The 25324-nt window shown below is 46.2% G+C and overlaps 1 protein-coding gene across 2 annotated transcripts in view; it reads right to left on the bottom strand.

The window, feature by feature from the left end:
* The window catches only part of Elapor1 (endosome-lysosome associated apoptosis and autophagy regulator 1), a 74920-nt gene that overhangs the window by 6176 nt on the left and 43420 nt on the right, over positions 1–25324 (bottom strand). For both annotated transcript variants that reach the window (XM_032897466.1, XM_032897465.1), the window contains exons 4-16: positions 20328–20475; positions 19768–19848; positions 19313–19418; positions 19024–19173; positions 11650–11738; positions 9288–9465; positions 8515–8643; positions 7907–7997; positions 6499–6604; positions 6125–6262; positions 4279–4542; positions 2393–2566; positions 610–790 (exon numbers count right to left, since the gene is read on the bottom strand). In XM_032897466.1, coding sequence (XP_032753357.1) covers positions 610–790; positions 2393–2566; positions 4279–4542; positions 6125–6262; positions 6499–6604; positions 7907–7997; positions 8515–8643; positions 9288–9465; positions 11650–11738; positions 19024–19173; positions 19313–19418; positions 19768–19848; positions 20328–20475 — 1835 coding nt within the window. The remainder of the gene's footprint in view (positions 1–609; positions 791–2392; positions 2567–4278; positions 4543–6124; positions 6263–6498; positions 6605–7906; positions 7998–8514; positions 8644–9287; positions 9466–11649; positions 11739–19023; positions 19174–19312; positions 19419–19767; positions 19849–20327; positions 20476–25324) is intronic.

Raw genomic sequence — 25324 nt, 5'->3', positions numbered from 1 at the left:
ATACACAGGGGCTGGAGAGATGGCTCAGTGGTTAAGAGCACTGACTGCTCTTCCAGAGGTCCTGAGTTCAATTCCCAGCAACCACATGGTGGCTCACAGCCATCTGTCATGGGATCTGATGCCCTCTTCTGGTGTGTCTGAAGACAGCTACAGTGTACTTATATAATAAATAAATAAATCTTTAAAAAAAAAAAAAGGCTGGAGAGATGGCTCAGTGGTTAAGAGCACTGACTGCTCTTCCAAAAGTCCTGAGTTCAATTCCCAGCAACCACATGGTGGCTCACAGCCATCTGTAATGGGGTCCGATGCCCTCTTCTGGTGTGTCTGAAGACAGCTGCAGTATAATCATAAAGATAAAATAAAGAAATAATTAAAAAAAAAGACATACACAGACACACAGAGACCTACACAAACACAAATACACAGAAACACACGACATAAATGCAAACTCAGTCAGATACACATACACATATACACAGAGACACATTCATAAACATAGACACACAGAGAGACACATACACACATATACAAAAAGACACACACACACACACACACACACACACACACACATACAGATGCTCAAGCAAGCTGGGTAACTGGATTACTCACCAACAAGTCTGTCAGCAAGACTGACTGGCTGTGAGGATACCCCAGCCTTGTAGCCCATCACCTCAGAGGGGATGATGACCACCTGGCAGACATAGGCTGTGACGGACTTAGAGAAACCGGCCTCGCCCTCAGGGATCCGGAGGTCAGTGACATTGTCTGTGCACACAGACATCTTTTTTCCCTGGTAGGGCACATATGGAAGAAAGCCAATGACAACAGAAGAGTTCCAAGAGGGAATAGGGAACTTTTCACCATGCATCTAAAAGGTAAGCGTCCCTATCCTATGCTGCAGTAGAATGATTCTCACAAGAAGATTGAAGAGGAGGAGGGGACCGGGGTGGGGAAGAAGGTAAAGATTTATCCCAGTTTCTAGACACTGGCCTTGTACTTCCCTGTGGTCACCTCCACTGTGCTGGTAACCACTGCTTTGGAGTTCCAACCAACTGGTCAGGGGTGGGGGGGGGTCCCTCTGCATCTAGGTGCATCCTCAAGAGCTATGCAGCTGAGCCCTGAGGCCAGTGACATTTACTGGAACATTAGGGCTGGCTTATGCCCCTTCTTGTCTCCCTTGGTGCCGTGGTTCAGTGTCTGTCTTGGAAGCACTGTCTGGACAGACTCCAAGGGGTTCAAACAGGCCGGACGACTTGAGACAGGATGTCTGAGGAGCAGTCAAGTCCCCTGCCTTTGGTTTTGTTTTGATGGGATTTTTGCTAAATAGCCCAGAGGGACTTGGAACTAACGTTATCCTGCTTCATCCCCCACCCCCACCCCCAAATGTGGGATTGTCTGGATTAACCTTTGGAGGGAGGGGAGGTTCTGGGAGAGTGAACCCGGGGCCTTATGACTGCTACACTGTTCCGGCTTCTCTCTCTCAGCCTCTCCCTTCTGTTTTGTGAAAGAACAAAATAAAACAAAGCAAACTGTGTGTGAGAAAAGGAAACTAGCTTCTCCAGGCTTTTTTTTTTTTTTTTTTTTTTTTTTTTTTTTTTTTGACATATGTGCTTTGCACAGCCTGGCCTCAAATTCCAGATCCTCCTGCCTCAACCTTCTGAGGGCTGGGACTGTCTCTGTGCCACCATGCGTGGCATCTCTGGTCTTTACTAGCCTTGCCGTGACCAGCCTTGGAGATGAGTATATACCTTGCACTTGGGAGGCTGAAGCAGGAATAGAAGGACACATATCCTAGATTCCCCACATTACCTCTCCCAGCTCCCTTTGAGAAGCTGGCTACAATTGTTTAAACCTCTTTCTCTCCTTCCTCGATGGCCTCAAAGGTTTTGTGGTGTTGCTTGTTTGCTTGTTTTCTTTGTTTGTGTTGGGTTTTTTTTTTTTTTTTTTTGCTTTGTATTGTTTTGGGTTTTCTTTCTTTCCTTTTCTTTTTCTTTTTCTCCATCTTTATTAAATTGGGTATTTCTTATTTACATTTCAAATGTTATTACCTTTCTCGGTTTCCAGGCAAACATCCCCTTCCCTCCTCCCCTTCCTTATGGGTGTTCCCCTCCCAACCCTCCCCCCATTGCCGCCCTCCCCCCAACAGTCTAGTTCACTGGGGGTTCAGTCTTAGCAGGACCCAGGGCTTCCCCTTCCACTGGTGCTCTTACTAGGATATTCATTGCTACCTATGAGGTCAGAGCCCAGGGTCAGTCCATGTGTAGTCTTTGGGTAGTGGCTTAATCCCTGGATGTTTTGGGTTTTCATATTTTGTTTTGTTTCTTCCTCCCGTGCTCACATCTGGTCTCCAGTCCACTTTCCAGTACTCAGACTGCTTGCTCACACAGCTTACCTGGTTTCCACAGAGACTCAGCGTGAAATGATGAAAATACTTCAACCCCTTTGAAGTGAAGCTCGGTGCGCCTGCCAGAGAGACAGTGCCTGCCAGAGCTGAGAAGTTGTAGTTGAAAGTCCTGCTGGGAGTGTTCCGGGAGAAGGTGCAGTCATTGTAGCACAGAGAGTGGACCTGAGGGGGAAAGGGCCCAGTCAGTGGCGAATCTCAGGCCTTGAGAGCTGCAGTGGAGTACAACAGACCTCCCCGCAACCGCTCCAGCCGGAGTGAAATTAAAGAAGAGGAAGGAAACACTGAGGTGGACACTAAAAGAAGGGAAGCAGACTCCTGTCGGGTCTACCTTGCTCTTGCTTATTGGCATATGTAAGATGAACACGTCTCAAGTGGGTTCGTATATAATTGCCTGTGGTGGCTATCATGGAAGACTGACAGAAGCACCAGTGTGCAGGCTCTTACAAGGACGCCCCTATACATACACAAAGGACTTTTACAAGGACATCTGCCCAGCCACTGTCCACTCAGCCTTGGACTGATGCCACTTTCTTGTTAGTTGTGGTGGCCAACAATCCCTGTTCCAATATGTCTGACAGACTTTTCATGTCTCAAAGTCTTTGAACAGACTTATGATTTACTGTGGCACACGTACTCCACTGTTCCCAGATGCCAATATTCACTGGAGAGTCTCTGTCTGACCTTGTTTTCAGTGGTGCTAGGGATCAAACCTAGAGCCTTGTGCAGGCTGGGCATGTGCTCTGTGACCAAGCTTGTCTTTCAAGCACAAGACAGCAGGGCCTTAACTTAAATAAGCGCTCCAGAGTGGCAAGAAAGAGACTTCCATTCTTCCCCCGACGTTCAGCACACACACGGCCATTTCAAACACTGAAACGCTTCCTTTTGCTGGAGTCCTCTGTAGGAAACTGAGCTGTGGAAGGAGCTTCCCTTCCTATTCCTTGTATGGTAGGGACCTCAGTCAGAGGCAGTCTGACATGTTGTCATTCTCTCCACCAGCAGCAGAGGGAGCTCCAGGGGAGGAAGACTATGGAGAGTGTCCCAAGTACCCCCTAAAACAGTGGTCCTCAACCTTCCTAATGCTGTGACCCTCTAAGACTCCAAACCATAAAATTATCTTCGGTGCTACCTCATAACTGTAAGTTTGCTACTATTATAAATTGTGATATAAATATCTGATATGCAGCCCCCTCTTAATGGTTGAAAACCATTGCCCTAAGAAATTTTTAAGGGTCTGTACAATGAATGAACACACTTTGCAGATAAATAGAGCAAGACTGTTTCGTGTTTGAAGTTAGTCTGGCCTACATGGGACCCGGTCTCATAAGTACATAAGCAGTAAATGTAAGTCAATGGATAAAGTCTGATAGATGTCTCCCTGGTGTGACCAGCAGAAAATAAATTAATTCTAAATGCTGATGACTATCTAAGACTCTTTCTTCATATGTACTTTGTATATCCATCGAGCTGAGAAGCCCCCTGGTTGGAGGGCAGCTATGCCGATTAACTGTAAGTACCAGCAAAGGTTGACTCACCTCCCTAAACAGAGGGGCAGATCAGATTACTGTGCTAATGAGCTAAATTTGGGCCACAGACCCCACTATTTCTTCCCTTCAGGTCTTTGTGTAGATGCCAAACCTCTGGACCACAGGGGCACTAATCTTCACCAACTGAAGATGCGACTTGCCTGCTACAGAGGGAAGACAAGACCTTCTGCTAAGAGCTCACCGCCCACAGTCACGTCCAGGTTAGTGCCCTTCACAGCAACCTGAGCGTGGGAGTGGGGTGGGGGTCCCCAAGGGGGGTATGCGGGTATCAGCCTTGGAGAATCCCAGTAAGAACTCAGCACCCGTGCAAGTCAGGCAGACTGGTAGCACCTTGTTGTTCTTGGTCCCTGGACCACAGGGCACACAGGCCTGTGCACCATAAGGCTGGTGAGCTTTCAGGATGGTGTTAGAGGGACAGAGGTGGCAGGTCCCAGAATCCCGGTTGATGTAATGGCCCGCAGGACAAGAGGTGCAGGAGGAGCCCAAATCAGAGGCTTCTAGGGCACAGGGACGGCAGTAGGAGGCCACACCCCCCATGACGTTGGTGACATTGATTGAGTAGATCTTGGCAACATCATTAGTATACTTTCTGCCCTGGAGTTAAGGAAACAAAAGCAGAGAAAGGAGAAGCCTGAAGCAGCAGCAGCCATAAGAAGAACAGAGTACTGTGTCATTGTGTCTTATAAAAACGTGAGTTTATTTTCACTTGTGCGTGCACACGTGTGTATGTATATATATACACATATATATACACATATACATATACATATACATATATATGTGTGTGTGTATTTGAATGTACAGGCACATATGTGAGCATGCATGTAGAAGCCAGATGTGGACATCAGACTTTCTTTTTATCACTCTCTATCTCATTTTTTGAGACAGGGTCTCTCACTGAACGAACTGTCTCATGTCTTGGTTTTTACATGGATGCTAGAGGTCAAACCCAGGTCCTTCGGCTCCATCGCAACAGCTGGCACTGACTGAACCACTAAAAGCATCTTTCCCACTTTATTTAGTGGTGGCTCTTTGTATGATAATTAAAGGTGAACGACACTAAAAATAAACTGTGAGCTGGGCGGTGGTGTTATGCACCTTTAATCCCAGCACTCGGGAGGCAGAGGCAGGTGGATCTCTGTGAATGTGAGGTAAGCCTGGTCTACATAATGAGTTTAGGACAGCCAAGGCTACACAGAGAAACCCTATCCCAAAAAACAAAAGATAAACAAACAAACAAACAAACAAACAAACAAACAAATAGTTTAACTTTAAAAAGAGCAGTGGCTTTTAAGGTGTATTTTGTGTAACTAACAAGCCTAACCCATTTTAAGTTATGGAAAATGTTATGCACCATGGGGAATTTATAGGAGATTCTGATATATGGGGGAGGAGGATCTTTGCCAAAGAAAAAAAAATCCACATACTTAAAAAGAAATCAAAACTAGGACTGGGTGTGGTCTTACTACCCTACAATCCCAAAACTCAGGAGGCAGAGGCAGGGGGATCTCAAGGTGGAAGGCAACCAGGTTAAAACACCAGACTGAGGAGCAGGGATTAGAAGTGAGAGTGCACTTATTACACGTGTGGGATGCAGAGAGACACAGGGACAGGGAGACACAGAAAGAAACAAAGACAGTACTGGGTTATCTCTGGGTAAGAATGTACTCTCTCCCAGACAGTACTGGGTTATCTCTGGGTAAGAATGTACTCTCTCCCAGATAATACTGGGTTATCTCTGGGTAAGACTATGGGTGGTTTGTTTGTTTGTTTGTTTGTTTGTTTGTTTTGAGACAGGGTCTACTCTATAGCCCAGGTTGATTGTGTTGTCTGCAATACATCTGTATTTTTGAGTTAGGAAAATAAAGTCAAGTTTTTAATCTAGCTCTGGGAAGGCTAAGGCAGGAGGATTGAGTTCGAGGTCAGCCTGGGTCACATACCAAGACCCTGTCTCAAAACAAAAGAAAGACAAAGTGATTATTCTTAAAGATAGCCACAGGTCTGGCTTCACCTGTGGTAGAGGCTGCAGGGGACAGGGACAGATGGTTGAAGATATTCAATGTCATTTTCCCTGGAAGTTGTTTAGAAAAGGTTAGAAGCCCTCTGAAGGCCATGTGTAAGCTCACGGCAGGACTCCTGTGCTCACAGTCTGCACCCGGGATGGGGAGGTACTCACTGTTTCGTGAAGGGTGGTCCTCTGGAAGGCCCATGTGAAGCTCACAGTAGCATTCTCCTCGATGGTGTAGGTATAGGACTGTTTGCCTTTGGTGCCTTTCCACGTCTCCACTGGAGTATTGGTCCTGGAATTCATGCCCTGAGGCCAGGAGAGGCAAGTGAGGAAGGCATGATTGTTACGTGAGGCAAACATTATGCTGTGGGCTAACGCCCTGGTCAGACCTGTGTTAAGTACTACAGAGTCCCTGGAAGTCACTCTGGGATCTTGCTCTGTGGAATTACCATGGTGGGTGTCCAATATATGGCCTCACTGCTGGGACATGCTGGGCCAACCCTCCCATGGAATCCCCCATCTGGCTAGGAGAAGAAACATACCACCATGAAGTACAGCTCACAGTTCACAGAGCAGATGGTCTCGAAGACAAATGTGATCCTGGCCACCTCTTTGTTCTCTGTGTCTGCCATCACTGACTGGGGAGGTCTGTGAGTGAAACATCGAAAGTCATCTCAGAGGACAGCAGAAAGGGTTGGCTGAGGGCTTGGGAGAACTGGATAAGGTGTTTATTGGAAAGAAGTGGGAACTAAGTCCAATTATGCCACCCAAGCTATATGACCTTGACCTGGCTCTGTCAGCTATGGAATGGAGGTGATAAATTTCTTCTTTATCCCTCATTATAATATTGATGTCCAACAATATACCATGTGTGAACGTGCTTTCTAATAGGAACAGTCCTGCTCAATTTTCTTGCTGAAAAATGAACTTAAAGTAAAAATGAACTTTATATGAGCTGGAGAGATGGCTCAGTGGTTTAGAGCTGTTGTTGCTCTTGCCAAGGACCCAGGTTCAATTCCCAGAACCTATATGGTGGCTCACAGCCGTACATAGCCCCAGTTCCAGGGGATCCAATAGGCACACACAAGGTGTGGAAACATACCCATGTAAAACATTCAAACACAAAAAGTAAAAGAAATAAGTCTAATAAATAAATGCATAAAAAACGAACTGTAAAGGGCACTGTGACCCTGATTTGAAGTCTCTTTTTAGAGACTCTGTCGGCTATTGTGAGGAGGATGGACTCAAGTGACCTGTCAGTGAGAAGCTGGGCGAGCCAATACGGCATGGGCAGTATAGTTAGTTATTTTTCTCAGTGCTGTGACAAAGTGCCTGATGAAAAGCAACTTAAGAGAGAAGGGTTTATTTGGCTCATGGTCTGAAGGGATACAGTCCGCATGCTGGGAGAAGTACAGCAGCTGGAGCATGAGGTGGCTCAAGATCCAGGATAGATCTTCCCTCCTTAGTCAATCCTCTCTGGAAATGCCCTTCCTGACACACCTAGAGATATGTCTCCTAGGTGATTTCAAATCCCATCAAGTTGACATTCAAACTAAGCCAGCATGGGGTGTGTGTGTGGGGTGGGGGCCAGGGCTCTGGAGAGACCGCTCAGAGTCTGGGGACACTGGCTGGTCTTGCAAAGTACTAGGATTTGATTCCTAGCACCTATGTGGTAGCTTGCGGTTACCTGTAACTCCAGCTCTAGGGAATGCAGTGACTTCTTCTGGTCTCTCATGGGGGGCACATACATACATGCGAGCAAACACGCATACACATACAAAATAAAAGTGAATTTAAAAAAAGTAATGACCACCGGTGATAACTAAGAAAACGTGCTAGTGTCCGGTTAACATGGCCATTGTGTGTGTTCCTCTCTTCTGGGTTGATTCGACCCTGGAGCCCTCTCCTCTACCACATTCTCGAGTGGGATTTGGCTTGGGTTCTCCTCACCTAAATCCTGGCACAACCAGAGTGAGAATCATGAAGTCATTGTCTGAGGCTCCAACAGCTGTATAAATGTGGTCACCAGCCACCTCCCAGCCTGGAGAAGGAGAGGAAAGGATTAATGCCCCCAGATATTGGCAAATATATATTGGGTGACTCTCTAGAGATAATAGCCCTGTCCTTTAAGGTCTCCACACAACTACCTTACTTATGTCCTTTCTTCCTAGCTACTTTCCTCCCTCCCTCTTTATCTCCTTCATCTTCACTCCCTTTTTCTCACTTTGTAGCCCAGGCTGGCCAGATCTTGTGGCAATCCTTCTGCCTTGGCGCCTTTTGTTTTATTTTTAATATTTTTGTTGTTTTGACAAGGATTTCACCCTGAGACCAGCCAGAACCTAACTATTGCCTCATATTTACAGTAATGCTCCTGCCTCAGCCTCCTGAGTGCTGGAATTGCAGGCATGAACCACCGAGACTGGCCTGTCCGTGTTGTCTCTGAAACTGAGCATTGGCTTGCTGTAAGGAGTGGAGTTTTTAAGGGGATAGGTCACTCCCCATGGGAGTGCAGGGATAGTGTAGGGAGTGACAATAAGTGGGGAGAGGCAGTCAGTCACCTGTCAAGCCCTTGTATTCAAAGTTGATCCCACTGAGAACAGTAGTTTCCATGTTGGAGGGCAATGTGTTCCACCATTTATACTCAAATCCCACGGCAGGCTCAGTTCCTGCTGGGCAGTGGGTACAACCTAGGGGAAGGAAGCCCAAGATCCATTACCCAGGAGCAAATCTACAGCCACTGTCTGAAACTGCCGCTAGACAGACAAGTGGCCACCAGACAGTGGATGACATAGTGCTATGGTACAAATATACACCAGAGGGACTCAAAACATTTAACACATTCCAATTAGACACACTGGCCACTACGTCAACTGTCCTTACTTAACAACATCCATTTCAATGTCCCTCTTAATCTTAGTCATGTACGTCATGTGGTTCCTACATAACTGCATTCGGATTAGCAGGTACACAGTCCCCTCCCCCACCATCCCCGCCTCCTTTGTGCAGCATAAGTTCTGATTCTGTCCAGCTAGACATCTTAGCCCCTCAACTTTCTACCTAGCATCCACACTGGACATCTCTAGCGTGAGGACTGAGACTCTCGAGGCCCAGGTCATGTTTGCAGAAGGAGTAGGAAGAAGGCAGGCAGTTGTTAAATCTGACCCTGACCTACAGACTCCTGACCCTGGTCCTCAGAACCCGCCTGCCCTTCCCTGCCTTCAGTGGATGCGCAGAGTCCATCCGGCTAGCAACTCTGGGTATTCACATGGCCCACCCAACAGCCACCAGTAGGATGGAGAGGAGGTAAGAAGCAGAGCGCCTGGGCTGTTACCGGAACCGTTGGAGTACGAGCCATATGGGCACGGTTCACAGGTGCTGTTGTTGGTCTTGAAGAAGCCTGGGTTACAGGGAGGGCAGCGGGTCTTCACGCCGGAGGCGGGCAGCTTCACGGCTCCCTCCAGGTCCTCACCACAGATTTTTGGCATGGCCCATTTGTACATGAGCTGTGTCTAAAAAGAAATAAATAGATTAAATACATACAAACATAAATAGAAAAGAAGAAAATGGATTAAGCAAGATTTAGCCTTTGTTTTTCAAACACTGGTTCTCTTTTTTTTTTCTTTCCGGAGCTGAGGACTGAATCCAGGGCCCGTGGGTTGAGACCCCTTTGAGGGTAACATATCAGACATCTTGCATATCAGATATTTATATTTCAATTCTTTTTTTTCTTTTCTTTTTTTTCCGGAGCTGAGGACCGAACCCAGGGCCTTGCGCTTGCTAGGCAAGCGCCCTATCACTGAGCTAAATCCCCAACCTATATTATAATTCTTAACAGTATCGAAATTACAGCTATGAAATAGCAATGAACAATTTTGTGGTTGGCGAAACTACAACCCAAGGAACTGTATTAAAGGGTCACAGCATTAGGAAGATTAAGAACCACTGTTTTAGACCCTACCAAGAATGCTGGAGGATACCAGAGATTTGGACCAGGGTGAGAATTACAGAAAAAGTAGAGAATTCAGTTCTGGCCGCACGTTTGTACTTCGTTGATCAGAGGCAGAAGGGTGCATCCAATGGTAGAGAAAATGAGTGACCGGGTATCTTCAGACAACATTTGTGGACTCTTTCCAGAAAAAACAAAAAACCAAAAAAACTTATTAGCTGAGCATGGTGGTGCACATCTCAGCGCTCAGGAGGCAGAGGCAAATAGATCTCTGTAAATCTAGGCCAGCATCCTCTACATAATAAGACTCTGTTTCAAAAAAAAAAAAAAAAAAATCAAAACAAAAACCTCCCCACGGCCCCTCAGTCTTTGTTGACTGTCTTTTATTTGTTGAATAGTCGTTTCAGAAAGGCTTTCTCTGGCTCCTCAGGCCTGTTCTGTTCTTTGGGGTTCTCCCAGGCCTTATACATCCATCACCTCCACTGCCTTATAACTGGCTCTTCTCCTCTTCAGCCTCCCTCCTGCCCTTGTGAGCTCTGAGGGACCGGTAGATGCATCCTGGGTTTTTCCTTTGATCCCTGCCTGACACAGCAGTTCACACAAACATGGCTCATCAGCCCAGAGACAGAGAAAGTACAAAGGAAAGGCTTTGTCCTGAGGCTGAAGGTTTAGTGTGGGTGGGAGCTGGAGAGAAACAGCTGGGACTAAAACCTGTCAGGCCGGTGGTGGTTCTCACCGTACCTCCTGTGCAGCCCTCCAGTACAGTTCCTCAAGCTGTGGTGACCCCCAACCATAAAATCATTTTCATTGCTACTTCATAATAGTAATTCGTATAGTAATTCAGATCCGTACTGTAATTTTGCTACTGTTATAAATTGTAATGTAAATATCTAGGTTTCCCAATGGACTTCTGTTGAGATTTGGCCTGTTGCTATGCACTGTAATGCTAAATTCTATACCCAAAAAGGTCAGGGCCAGCTTTTGTTGTGCAAACCTTGCTCCTTAATTTAAAAACTGTTGGTTAAATAAAAATGGCTACAGCCAATTACTGGAGGGATTAGAGATAGGTGGGTTTTTGAGCTACCTGGTTGAGCGTGTGAGAGGGGAAACAGCGAGTATTTGGGGAACACCGGTGGGGAGGCAGCCAGGCCAGCAGTTAGAAAAGTAGATTAGCTGTTCGGTTACACCCCTCGTCCCTCCAGTAATCGGCAAAGCCAAATAAGATAACCCTAGTCTAGTCTCATTTATTTGTAAGCTATTCAGGGATAAGTTTAAATTGGATCGACTACAGTTGACACCTGCGAAAGGGTTATTTGACACCGAAGGGGTCAAGACCCACATATTGAGAAACACTGACTTAGGCCATTTTCCAGAGACTTGGGGGTAGGAAAAGATCTCCTCTGTTCTCACCTGAAGCAGCTAGCACTCGAGACTGAGAATCAACTATGAAAAGCAGCAGGTGTGGACGGGTGGGCAGGTGGGGCCTGGGACTAAGCAAACGGGAGAAATCAAGCAAAAGTAAATAGAGTGGGTTTAAAAAAATGAGAACGTGTCAATGCTGGGTGAAACACACAGGCTAAGGGTGCCTGCTCGGAACATGAATGAGGCCATGTTCTTGGTTCCCAGCTAGCCTGGGCTCACCATGCTGGTCTTTGGGGGTTTCTCTAGTGAGTTTACTGGCCATGGGAGCCTGAACAGTGGTCAAGTGTAAGGAGCAGGGAACGGGTGCTCTGAGCCTGCTACCCACCTCTCCCTGAGCGTCGCAGGCTGTGTGAGTGTAGAAGTAATCCTTGTCTGTGCAGGCTGGGCGCACTTTGCAGGTGGAAGATCCTTTCTCTAAATGACCAAAGTGAGAAAAAAATATTTCAAGTTACATTTCAAGTGGCTCTTAGCCACTGACCAGTGACTATTAACTCCCACGCCCATAGGTGTGTCACCACACAACCTTCCAGGAGGTGTTTGCTTTCTGTTTTCATCTATTTGCCTTCTTCTGGTCTTTTGAGACAGGCTGACCTGAGACTCACCATGCGGTTGAGGCTGGCCTCAAACTTGAAGCAATTCTCCTGCTTCATCCTCTTGGAGGGCTAAGATTCAAGGTGTCAGCCACCATGGTCTTTTATTCTTTTTTCTTAAGTTTGTTTGTTGTTTGTTTGTTGTTTTTGGTTTTGTGGTTGTTTTGCTTTTTCAGGCAGAGTTTCTCTGCGTAGCCCTGGCTGTCCTGGAACTCCCTCTGTAGACCAGGCTGGCCTCAAATGCAGAGATCCACCTGCCTCTGCCTCCTGAGTGCTGGGAATAAAGGTGTGCACCACCAAGGAATGCTTTTCTTTTCTTTTCTTTTCTTTTCTTTTTTAAGATTTATTTATTTATTATATATGAGTACACTGTAGCTGTCTTCAGACACACCAGAAGAGGGCATCAGATCTCATTACAGATGGTTGTGAGCCACCATGTGGTTGCTGGGATTTGAACTCAGGACCTCTGGAAGAGCAGTCAGTGCTCTTAACCACTGAGCCATCTCTCCAGCCCCCAAGGAATGCTTTTCTTAAACCTAATTTTATTTATATGTATAATGCTGTTTTTCCTGCTTGCATGTATGTTCCACATGTGTGGCTGGTTCCTAAGGAGGCCAGAGGAGGGTGTCAGATTCCCCTTGGACTGGAGTTAGAGACGGCAGTGAGTCACTGTGTGGGATCTGGGAATCAAACCTGGATCCCCTGGAAGGGAAGCCAGCATTCTTAACCTTGGAGTCATCTCTCCAAGCCCTAGCCTTAGACCTTGTCTGAGTGTTCTCTTGCCTATAACAAACACGAAGAAGACCACTGTTACTTCCCCCTTTCCATGAGACCACCCCACACACAGATAAGGTTGGAACTGCCATGAATTCAAGATGAAGGTGCCTCTGGCTTGCCTCGCCTCGCATCCTAGAGCTGACTTTCACCCGGTTAGTTTTTTCCTACTCTGGGAATAGTGGGGACTGAACCTGGGCTCCAGGCATGTTTTACCACTGAACCCCACATCCTTAGCCATTTTGTCAGGCTTTCTGTGTTCCCGGTATAATGATACAATGTTGCTTCAGGACCGTGGATCTTAACAGAAGAACCAATGAATCCTCCTTAAGGCAATGGATGTCACATTTTTCTTTTGTCAGATGTTAGAGACAACTGTAACCCACAGCAAAGCCTATGCCAACCTGGAACTCCCAATCTTAGTGCCTTGGGTGCTAGGAAAGCAAGTGTGTGTCACCAGGAGTACGCATATAAATGGTGGTGCACAACTTTCATCCCAGCACTCGGGAGGCAAAGGCAGACCAATCTCCGTGAGTTCAACCAGACTAGCCTGGTCTACCAGTGTAACCAGTGCTACAAATGTCTCAAAAGCCAAAATAAATCCTTTTTGGAAAAATTAAGAAAAAGAGGTTGGAGAGGGAGAAGAGTATGACCAAAATGCATTGAAAAAGGTTTCTAAAGGAAGAAACAAAGAGGTTTTCTTTACCAAGAAAAATATGTATAATTCATGCAAATTTAAAATGTAAACACTCCCCGTGTGATCTTTTTCCTCCAGAATAAAAACCACCTGGGATGGGCAGGTGGTTCTGTGGTTCAAGGGTTTGCCAAACATGCATCAGAACTGGAAATCTGATCCCAACTTGCGTTAATTGCCGGGCAGATGTGAGGGCCCACCTGTAATTTCAGCTCTCAGAAGGCAGATAGCAGGGATCCCTGGAGCAAGCTGGCTGGCCAGACTAACTGAGCGGGTGAGCCTTGCTTCAACTGAGACACCGTGTCAGTGAGCAAGGTGGAAAGCAATGGGGGATATTCCCAGGGTCAAACCTTGGGCCTCTACATGTAGGTGCACATATGTGCATGCACCTGCACATGCACATGTGCCCACACATATATGAACACTTATACACAGGTATACACACACACACACACACACACACACAGAATAAAAACGCACTGCTCTATGGGATTCCCCACTGCAATCCCCCACCTGCTGCATCTGCTACTTCTAATATGAACACTGTGCCCTCTGCAGAGAAGCACCTGTAAGGGGGAGGCAATCTCTTCTTCCGCTTATCACTTGCTATACAGCGTGGTGTCATCGAGTGAGATTTCGAGTTAGGCAGTGTAGGGTTGGGTCCTGATTCACCATTTAGTAGCTGTGTCATACTAGGCAAGTTATTTAACCTCTCTCTGTTCTCTCATCCAAGGAGCAGGAGTGATACTGTCTCCTTTGCCAGAGTCAGCAAATGCCTGGCCCACCTCACTCACAGACTCTCAAAATGGAAGATACAGGGGCTGAGGAGATGATTTAACAGTTAAGAGCACTTGCTGTTCTTTCAGACACTAGAGTTCAGCTGCACCCACACTGGGCAGAGGGATCCGATACTCTCTTCTGGCCTCCTTGGGAACCTACATGTGCAGATACATCCACAAATATACACACACAAACACAGAAATAAACAATACATTTAAAAAAAAAAAAAGAAGAAAGAAATGCCAGTCACTATTATTGCCTGCAAGCTAGCACATTCTTTTTATTTGAGAACTGTCCCGGGAAACTTCCCCTCTCTTCGCGTGAGGCGTTTATTTCTCCCTATGACTTTTTTTTTTTTCTTTTTTTCGGAGCTGGGGACCGAACCCAGGACCTTGCGCTTGCTAGGCAAGCGCTCTACCACTGAGCTAAATCCCCAACTGAGGCATTTATTTCTCAACAGGTCCCTTCCCTTTCCCAGATGACTTCCTCTAACAGAGACTCTTCTAAGGATGCTCTGTTGGCCTGCACCGGGAGTTCCGAGACTGAATATGTCCCCAACTCTTCTGTCCCTGTCTTATTAGACTGGGCAAGAAGGAAGTGTTGGAAACAGCTGGTATCTGCTCAGTCTCAGCTCCTTTATTGGGTAAACAAGCAGGAGGCCCAATTCCTCAGAGGGGAACTAGAAACTCCTGTTGGTGACTGACTTGGCCAGGAGAGATTTAGGAAGGGAGGTGCTGAACACGTGCCAGTTCCCAGGGCCTTGGATATCAGGTCTGGCAGAGCACAAGGGTTAAAAAAATGTATTTGGCACAAAGACCTTTGTTCTGCTAGTTAAACATTTGCTTAACCTGACACCCTAGGTCTAAGTATTAGCAGAAATGGCCCAGCTGTTTACACACAGACCACTGGGAAAATGGCTTTAATAAATGATTAACTGGAATGTTGAGACAGACCTCGCTTTCCTAGCACGGGTTTAAAACCAAGAGGTTTGAGTTGGGCATTGGTCAAGTGTGAAAAAGTCACCTGGATGTTTGGGAGGGCAGGGACTGAGTGTGGGTTGAGGAGGATTGCTCCTGGGAAAAAAATGTAAGGAGGCGTTTATCTCAGGGCCCTGGGTCCTTTTTCTGTACCTCCCTTCTCCTGCCCATATCCTTCCCCCACTTCCAGTCCAGTGTTCTCTCTGAGACCCATTTCATCAAAGGAGAGCATTTTGTCAGCAGGCATAGGACCCCAATAATACTCATAATAATAGCACAGCTCACAGCAGCTCAGGTGCTGGGCAGGCCTTTGGGCCTCTCTGAGCTTACCTTTCATTTGTAAATGGAGAGCTCACGCCCACACCATGCTTTGAGTCATAAATGAGATAATGTTGTATTAAGTGTAAACTTCTATACAAGTGACCTATTATTATTATAAACTATACCTAGAGTATCTTCATATTCTAAGAGGGGTATCTGGACAGGCCTTCATAAAAAAATTAATTAATAAAACTAATGCTGAAGGGGTAAGGGAAGCAGGATGCTCAGTGGGTAAAGGTCCTTGCCACCGAGCCTGACAACTGGACTCCTTCCTGCAAGTTGTTCTCATGCATACATGTTCATGCACGAACCCTCCCCTGCCACACACAATAAAATAAATAAGTGTAACAACAATTAGTGCTTAGGCTGGAGCTGAAGCTCAGCAGAGGGAAGCTTGCCTAACACGTGCAAGAGCTCTGGGATCTGTCCTCAACACTACGAGAAACACTTTTTTAAGACAGTGATTACACAGCACTCAGGGGGCAGTGGCAGGTGGATCTCTGTGAGTCTGAGGCCAGCTTAGTCTACAGAGAGAGTTCCAGAACAGCCAGGGCTACCCAGAGAAACCCTGTCTCAAAAAAAAACAAAACAAAACGAAAAGAACAAAAAAAGCAATTACAAAATACCAGGCCCATTTCTGGATCCTTCCTGTATTAGCCAATCCCCACGGTGACAGGGTGAGGTGGACATGATCATTACCTCTAATATTTTGGAGGTAAAGACATGGAGGCAGTTGCTTCTCAGGCCTCCACTGAGACTGTGTATAGAAACTGCAGCACGAGCAAACCACGTGCCCCAGGTGTCTAATGAGGGGTGACAATGAGATCTGAACCTGGCGAGGGTGTTCTGGGGTCCCAGATCCTGAACCACATGCACTTCTCTCAGGAAGCGGACTGCTAGTATTTAACTAGCACGAGGGTGAGCCATCGTGCTAACCTGCCCCACCCCACGAGCCTTCTAGTTTGCTTTATATCATTCCCACCCCGGATATCTTGTCCCCGTGAAACTGCAGCTTCACCTGGAAAGATCTCAGCCAATGAAGGATTGCCCGCTTCCCCAGGAAGGTCAACCGAATTTCTTTTTCTGCCTCCACTGATCTCTGTTGCACCATGGTAAGTTCCTACATAGGCAGATTCCTTCTTTTTGGTTCAATCTGGAGGACAGGCACCAACTCTGGCTGTAGCACCATGGCCAGTCCTTGCAGGCACTCAAGGTGTATGTGTGTGAGAACCGGTCGCTGCCTTCACGTGCACTCCATGCTGGGTTCTTATTGGACGCTGCATTTCCCCCAGCCTCTCCCCTTGAAAGAGTTATATCTGCAATAAGTGTGACTCTTCTTTGTAATCCAAGTTGATGAGGTGGGGTCAAAGGGGCAGATTGAGAAATTGGTGACTGAAGAACAGTTCTAGGAGTTCAGCTCCTGATTAACAATTTCATGACCACTCTTGGATAGAAACCAGTTTATACAGCATTGACTGACACGGTTTTCCTACAACTACCTTGTCATTCAAACCCTTGCCCAATTGCAGAGTTAGGAATGGAGCCAAAGATAGACTAACAAAGGCCACCATTGATAGAGATGGGGCAGGGGAGGGGAATGAGATCAGGGTAGAAAAATAGGGCTTTTGTATTAGGAATGGAGACATAAGCAAGCCACAGGTCAATGGCTGCTCCTGGGTTAGCGACCACACATCTTAACACCTGCGTGACACATGAGAAAGTCCAGAGGGGTGTGTGTCTATACACATGGGCTTTGTACTGGGGTTGCACATGCTTCTGTATAAGAAGGGGAAGAAAGAGTCTGATGAGGTTCCTAGGGAAAGGGCAGAGCAGAACTCTCCTATTTCCTGCTTGTTTCATAGCCTACTCTGGGGTCTAAACCTGGCACCCATCACTGGGCTGTCTGAGCAGCACTCTTTGGTGACGTTACCTCTCTTACACAAGTGTTCTGACATATTCTTAAATGACCAGGTCTTGGTTTTTTCCTTTTCTTAAAAAATAAATTAAAAAAATATGTTTGTGGTTGGGTTTGTGTGTGTGAGTGCAATGCCCACAGCGACCAGAAGAGCAGGGAGTCAGGTTCCCTAGAGCTGGTGTCACAGGCAGCTGTGAGCTGGCAGTTGTGAACCGCCACACATGGGAGCCATGGGTTCTGGGAAACCCAACTCAGGTCATTTACAGCAGAAGTACACACTTCAAGCCACTGAGCCATCTCTCCAGTCCTGTTTTTCTTTTTCTTTTTTTTTTTTTTGGAGCTGGGGACCAAACTCAGGGCCTTGTGGTTGCTAGGCAAGCACTCTACCGCTGAGCTAAATCCCCAACCCCCAGTTTTTTTCTTTTTTTTTTTTTTTTTTTTTTTTTTTTCAGGGCTGGGGGATTGAACCAGTCCTGTTTTTCAAATCAGAATGTTTGTGGAGGCCTCTCTCCAGTATGTTTTAGAGCACTGAGACTCGCCTTATGGTTATGCTCATAGTGTGGTAGGGCCATTCTATAAGGTAGGTTTGTATTGAAATATCACACTGTATCTCATACATACTGTTAACCCCAAAGATTTAAGGAAAAAAAAAACCACTGTCCCAAATCATCATAGCCAAAACAAACTTTAAAAAAAAAATGTGTGTTCATGGGCTGACCCCTCCCCCCAAGGTAGGGTTCAAGAGGTCAGCATTGGACATGGGCCAGATAAGGGTTTTTATAGCTCATGGGTAAGGGGTTTCCAAGTCGGGGATTTGGCAGGCAAATAGGTGAGATGGGGTTCCAAGAGCAGAACATAACAAGGTGGTCAGAATAACTTTTTGAAATAACGGTAGGGTTGCAAGGTGGTGAGAACATCCTCCCAAAACAAAGGCACGATCGCATTCCTGGAACCCGCAGTGCAGAACCACTGTAGTTAAGGCTACAGGTGGGGCACAGCCCTGTCTTTGAGAAATAGAGATTTCATCATAAACAGGAATGGGCCTAGTTTGTCTCTATTACAAGATGGTTTTCCAGCCCAAAACGGAGGCAGGCTGGTTCCTCAATACATATGTAATTACTTTTTGTTATCAAAAAATAAAATGTGAAAAGTTAGTGTTTGTCAATACAGCCTCTTGGTCTTATAGATTAAGTATGGTGATGGGTTTTTTTAAATTTGTTTGTTTGTTTGTTTTGCTTTTAAACTCTTAGGCATGATGGCTCTTGCCTATAATCTCAGCACTTAGGAGGTAAAGACAGAGGGAACAGAAATTCAAAGTCAAGCTGGGCACATAGCTTTAATCCCTGTGTTCAGGAGGCAGATGCAATGGATCTTTGTGTGTTTGAGGCTAGCCTGATCACAAAGTGAGTGCCAGGCAGCCAGGGCTACACAGGGTGACTCTGTCTCAAAAAACAAACAAACAAACAAACAAAACCAAAAGCCAGTCTCTGAGCCTCGACCACATACACACCAAGGGTAAAGCCAGTAAGGACCAAGCAACAACAAAGAATTATCATCATCAGCCAATAGGATGGGCCTCCTGGCTTCCTTTGTGTGTTCACTGGCACCGCCCCCCGCCCCCCCCACATCCTACCCTGGAAAACATCACCTGAGTATTTGTCAGCATCACACGGATGACATGAGGTTTCTCCTTTGTTTGAGTAAGAGTTGGCTGGACAAAGCTTGCAGAAAGGGGAGCCCTGCTTGGCGGCATAGGTGCCAGGCTTGCAGGGGAAACACTCAGAGGTGTAAGCTACCCCTAGGAAGAAAGAATGGCATAGAAAATCAAAGGCTGGGTCCGGATACCAGGGCCCTGGGGACCAATTCCCATCCTCCCCTAGAAGCCAAGAGTCCAGGAAGTCAGCAGCAGAGCCCAGATCCAAGCTCTTTTTCTGTACCTGTTATGGCGATGTTTCTAACAAGCACGGGTTTGGACACTTTGGACCACACTGAGAATGCCGTGGTTCTCCAATAGAGGACATTATTGCCTCTGTTTAGCTCAACCTTAAAAAAGGGCATAAGGAAGGTGTTAATTCATCACAAAGATGGGCATTGCTAACCTGCCCCCACTCTTCCCTGATCCTTCATATATGATCCGTAAATCATGAACAGATCTCTTACAGAGAGATGAGAACAGGACCAGAAGGCACTGGCAGTAAGGGAGACTGGCATTTGCTCATTCTTCTATGGTTTTCCAGAAAACACAGCCTCAAAGCTGAAAGCTCTGGCTCCTGGGATGAAGTCATAGGGGCAAACCAGCTACTGTATAGCATAACCTGTCAACCACTGCATCACACGTCACAGACTGCCCCCTCATGGGATCCCGGGGACAGATCGCTGGTGTGGTACTCACACTGTGGAATTCCCATCCTTTCTCTGTAGTTTTCATCCATCTGGAGTCATCAGCATTGGGCTGGCACTGGTCATTCTGGACCTGAGGCAGAAGGGGTTTGGAGGAGAGGTTCAGCTTCCTGAAGAAACGAGGGCCTTACTCCATACTGTGTGATGCTCTGTCCTCACTGTCCTCACAGGAGAGGGGCAGCCAATTCCCTCCAGAGCCAGCTGAGAACAAGTAAGCTACATACAATAATGGCTGAGCATTGACCTCAGGGAAAGAATTTGCAACTCAGTCCCCTGCGTGTCATAACAAGTCTGAACAGGATGAAACACCTAGGAATTTCACAGGCTCTGCCCTCCCCATCAGTGTCCTTTGCCTGGTGTCTTTTCTCCTCAGATCCCCAAGCCTCAGCTCATTTTGCTCACAGTTTTCCCTAGAGGGAAAACAAACAAACAAAAAAAGGATCCCAAACATGACTACACTTGTGACTGATTCCTACAAAATGGATCTGAGCCTTGGGGAATCTTGACCTCTCCCCGAGCCCTTCCTCCTCTCCCTCCCACCCAGGAGCTTACGAAAAACTCAAAGATGATGCTGGAGTCCGGGTAGTAGTACTCGAAGTTAACTGTGCCGGACTGCTTTAGGTTGACGGCATACATCAGTGTGGCTGTGCATTCATCCGTGTTGGAGGCGATGTAGTCTCCCCTCGGAACCCACTTGGACCTGTGAAAGAGCAGGGACCAAGCACTGTGGCGGCCGCACAACCCCACAAAGCTTTGTGACGTGTGTTAGGTTCCATGTCCTCCCATTAGGAGTTTTGGGGGAACTCCAGACTTTGGAGTCAAAAGCTGAAACGTGTTCCTTGTGGTTTGAATGAACAAGACCCCTAGAAGCATATTTGAAAGCTTAGTCTCCATTTAGTGAAACTGTTTGGAAAGGATTAGGAGGCGTGGCTTTGTTGGAGGAGGCGTGTCACTTGGGGTGGGCTTTGAGGTTCCAAAAGCTCACAGCAGGCCAGTCTCCCCACACCACCTCCATCAAGGCTTAAGATCAGGATGTAAAGCTCTCAGTGACTGCTCCAGTGTCGTACCTGTCTGCTTTCCACCATGATGGTGAAGGCCTGACAAAGCCCCCAATTAAATGCCTTCTTTTAAAAGTTGCCTTGGCTGCATGATGGTGGTATACACCTTTAATCTCAGCGTTCTGGCAGTGGCAGAGCAGAGGCAGAGGCAGGCGGTTCACTGTGAGTTTGAGACCAGCATGGTCTACAAATCCAATTCTAAGACAGACAAGGCTACACAGAGAAACCTTGTCTGGGGGGCCGGGGACGGGGTTGCCTTGGTCATGGTGTTGCTTCACAGAAATAAAATAGTAACTAAGAAAGACCTGAGCATGCTCAGGTTAGAGTAGGGACTAACATAGCCAACAAGAGGAAGGCAGTTGGGTATGGCTCCATGCTTCACCCAACTGGGTGGAGGTGGATGTCAGGTAAACTCAGGCATGGGAAACTAAACATCAACCAGCTATTGAGCTGCATGCTTCATCTTCATGCTTGATGCTCATCAGTAAGAGGGAGGGCCATTTAACAGATGAGAAAACTGAGGCTTGGAGTATACCTTGGCCAACATCAGGAAGCCTTTAATTGACAAGACTTGGATTCAAGTTCAAAAGTTCTCAAGCCCATAAAGCAAACATATCCTTGAGCACCCAGAAGTTCATCCAATCCAATCCCACTTGTTTTTCCAGAAACATCTACTTTATAGATGATACATTTTATCAGAAAGGGAGAGCATCTCAGGAGAGCCAGAGACGTTCAGTCTGGTCTGTTCAAACTCACTCTATCCACCTGGCCCTATGGCTCCCCTCATTCCCTACCAACACGGTCCCTTGAACAGCCTTCAAACTCATTTTGTGTCTGGCCCTGCATCCTCCAATCCTTCTCCACACCATGGTTAGAAACATCCAGAAGGGGGTTGGGGATTTAGCTCAGTGGTAGAACGCTTGCCTAGGAAGCGCAAGGCCCTGGGTTCGGTCCCCAGCTCCGGAAAAAAAAAAAAAAAAGAACCAAAAAAAAAAAAAAAAAAAAAAAAAAAAGAACCAGAAACATCCAGAAGGAAAACACGACCAAACCTCTTCAGTGCTCTAAACCCTGTGATGACTTCCCATTGCTCTTGGGACAGGGCCCACATTCCTGGCCTACACTTTATCAGGCAAACCTGTAGGAGTTCTCTCAATTCCTATGTCAGGCTTTCTCTGCCCCTGGCCTTGCCACCTTCCCCAAACAAACTTCTTCCTCCTTCTCTTTATTTCTTATTCCTGTCTAATAATAAATAAACAAACAAATAAACAAAATGCCACTTAGTGTTAAGAAGTAAGCCTTGTGTCAAGCATGATCACAGACACCTTTAATCCCATACTTCAGAGGCAGAGGCAGGTGAAGCTGTGCGAACTTGAGGCCATCCTGGTCTACATAGTAAATTCCAGGTCAACCAGGGATATATAGTGGCACCTTGTCCAAACAAATAAAAGCCTTCCTTGACTTTATCTGCTTCTGCAAGAATGCCCTGAGATATTTTTTATTTCCATAATTCTATTCATAATATTAAAATTCGAATATGTTGTCAACCACTTAATAATTATGCACAGGGAAAATGAGCATATGTCCATCCATCACATAGCTTGAGAAATCCAACACAGTAAAGCTTTCACAGTGCCGGGAGGTGCTATGCTGGTTGTTGGGGGAGAAAAGTCATCAGTAGCATCACCCAGCAATATACTCAGAATGCCACAGTACTGAACTGCCGGGCAAGGGGGGCCAATTGGTGCAATAACGGCACAAAAGGTTATGTGGGGAGCCAAACAACTTCCAATTAGATGTGAGGCCTGTTCCACAGGAGGTAATTCGTGTCTGCCATTGTAAATCTGGTCAAAAGCCCATGGCTGGAGATAGCGTAGGTCGTAGGTGGGAACCACCTACTGTTGTTTTGATAACGGGATAAGTCAAACTGCCTTCTAAATATTCATTCTACATTCATAGATCAGTATTGCTGTCGACCTTGGTCAGAGAAGCCCATTTTGCAATGGGCAAAAGTCAGTGCAGAGACTCCTAGCCAGTCAAAGGCTAAGAATAAGTGACTGTTGAATGTTCAGCTCTCTGAATGGAGCAGCCATGTGACTCTCTCTACTGAGACACAGGGAACATTTGTGGAAGAGGGCTGAGAGAAAAAGTAAGAACCTGAGGGTGGGAAGGATGCTGGCTGTGAAATGCTGTCCACTGCACATGCATGAGTGTTGTATTGAAGAACTCATAGTAGCTGTGGTTGCCTGTTCAAGATCAAGACAGTCAACATTCCAGATTCCAGCATGGAGGAGGGTGGGGCAGGTGAAGCCTATCCCTAACTAAGGATCTCTGGGAGGGAGTTCTATGGGTGTAGCCTCTGGTAAATCACCTCTGAGCATGCAAACAACTCTAATTAAACTGACTCTTATACACACACACACACACACACACACACACACACACACACACACACACACGTCTCACATGTTGGGAAGAAGAGAGATTCCAAAGGGAGTGAAATGGACATGGGAGATGAACATGTTCAAAATACATTATGTACATAAAATTATCAAAGACTAAATAAACATTATTAAAAGTAAAACAGAGAAGTCACTGCAGCAGAGACCACCTGCACCTTCGCTAGCCCCTCCCTTTCTTCTAGCATTTCTTGCCCCAACTACCAAGTGGGGGTGAATTCTGGACTCTGGTGTTTAACGTTCTCATGAAGTTTTCTGTAAGTATCTCTATGGTATTTTGAATATTTTGAAAGGCCATGTAAATGGTATCATTCTTAATTTTCTAAAATGTACTTAGTTGAGATGGTGTGGGATTTATCCAAACTCATGCATATAGATCTTTTTCTGTGTGTAAGTACACACACGTACACACATGTACGTACACACACACACACACACACACACACACACACACACAGTGGTGATGGAACCCAGGTCTAATCTATGTTCTATATGACTCACCCACTCCTAGCCCTTCTTTCCATCTTTCCTGCTGTCTAATATTCTTTGTGTGGTTCTAGTTTATTTGTTTACAACTATCGGATATGTAGCAGGCTTCCAGGGTTTTATAATTGTTCACATTCTGATGTGAATGTTTTGTTCCTGTGTCCATACATACATCTGAGCAGAGTGCTTGGGAGCAGTTGCTGGCTCATAGGGTATGGGAACTCCCAGCATTACCCAGTACTGATACCGTGTTCCCCAAAGTGTGTACCAATTTATCCCAGCTGGCAATTTAAGAGGGTCTCCATTGCTCCACATCCTCTGCACATTTGAAATTAACAGACTTTATGGTTGCCCTATGATGTGGTGGAGTATTGCTATATGATGTAATAGGGCATTAACTGGATAGTTGGGCTTTAGTTTGATTTCCTCGATTACTTGTGATCTCTGAAGCTTTCTTGCAATCTGGTTTCTTCCTGGATAGCCTGTAGCTTTTGGGAGGACAAAAATCAACCTTGTCTTACATAATAATGTGTTCCCCACAGTTTCCAGCTCTGGTACCCAAGGACCTCAGGGCGAAATTGAACAAATTGAGACAGTTCTGGTGTTTCTGTTTTGTCTGAGACTATCCCAAGACCCTCAACTGTTTAACAATGGCCATTTAGGGTTCCCCCTGTGTCTGCCCCAACTACATAGTCTTACAAGCTTAACAGTCAATACTTTTTATTTGTTTGTTTTCCAAGACAGGTTTTTCTGTGGAACTCTGGCTGTCCTAGAACTCCATCTGTAGACCAGACTAGACTGGAACTCACAGAGATCAGATTCCCTCTGCCTCCCAAGGGCTGGGGTTAAAGGTGTGCCAGCCCTGCCCAGCAACAGTCAGAATTATTACCAAAATAGAAACATAACATAAACCAAATCCTTCCAAAATTACCCATCCCACCTAACAGCATTGATTCCCTTGTTAAAAGGAACATTTAATGCTTATGTATTCTACAGTATCAGCTATAAATAACTCTGGAAGTTTTATGAATAATTGAAAGGATGTCATAAGTGGGTCACATTTGCATGCTGGTGTTTGCTAGCTGTCCCCGGTGAAGACACTTCACATTCCACAATCACAACATGTTTGACTGATTTCTAGGGCCAGAGGCATCGCTCTAGATTCTTCTCCTCCACTCATTGACCAGTGTTGGGGATCTGGGATTGGACCCAAGGTCTTGAACATGCTAGGCATGTGTATTACCACTAAGTTACACCCTAAGCGGGTCTGCTTTCTTCTTAAAAATTCTTGCCGGGGTTGGGGATTTAGCCCAGTGGGTAGAGTGCTTGCCCTAGGAAGCGCAAGGCCCTGGGTTCGGTCCCCAGCTCCGAAAAAAAAAAAACCAAAAAAAAAAAAAATGGGTTGGGGATTTATTTCAGGGGTAGAGCGCTTGCCTAGGAAGCGCAAGGCCCTGGGTTCGGGCCCCAGGTCCGGAAAAAAAAAAAAAAAAAATTCTTGCCAGAGTGGTGGTGGCCTTTTTAATTCAGAGGCAGAGGCAGAGGCAGAGGC

The sequence above is a fragment of the Rattus rattus genome, chromosome 3 (assembly GCF_011064425.1).
Source record: "Rattus rattus isolate New Zealand chromosome 3, Rrattus_CSIRO_v1, whole genome shotgun sequence".
In the NCBI taxonomy this organism is placed as follows: Eukaryota; Metazoa; Chordata; class Mammalia; order Rodentia; family Muridae; genus Rattus; species Rattus rattus.
This window is presented reverse-complemented; position numbering and strand designations above follow the sequence as displayed.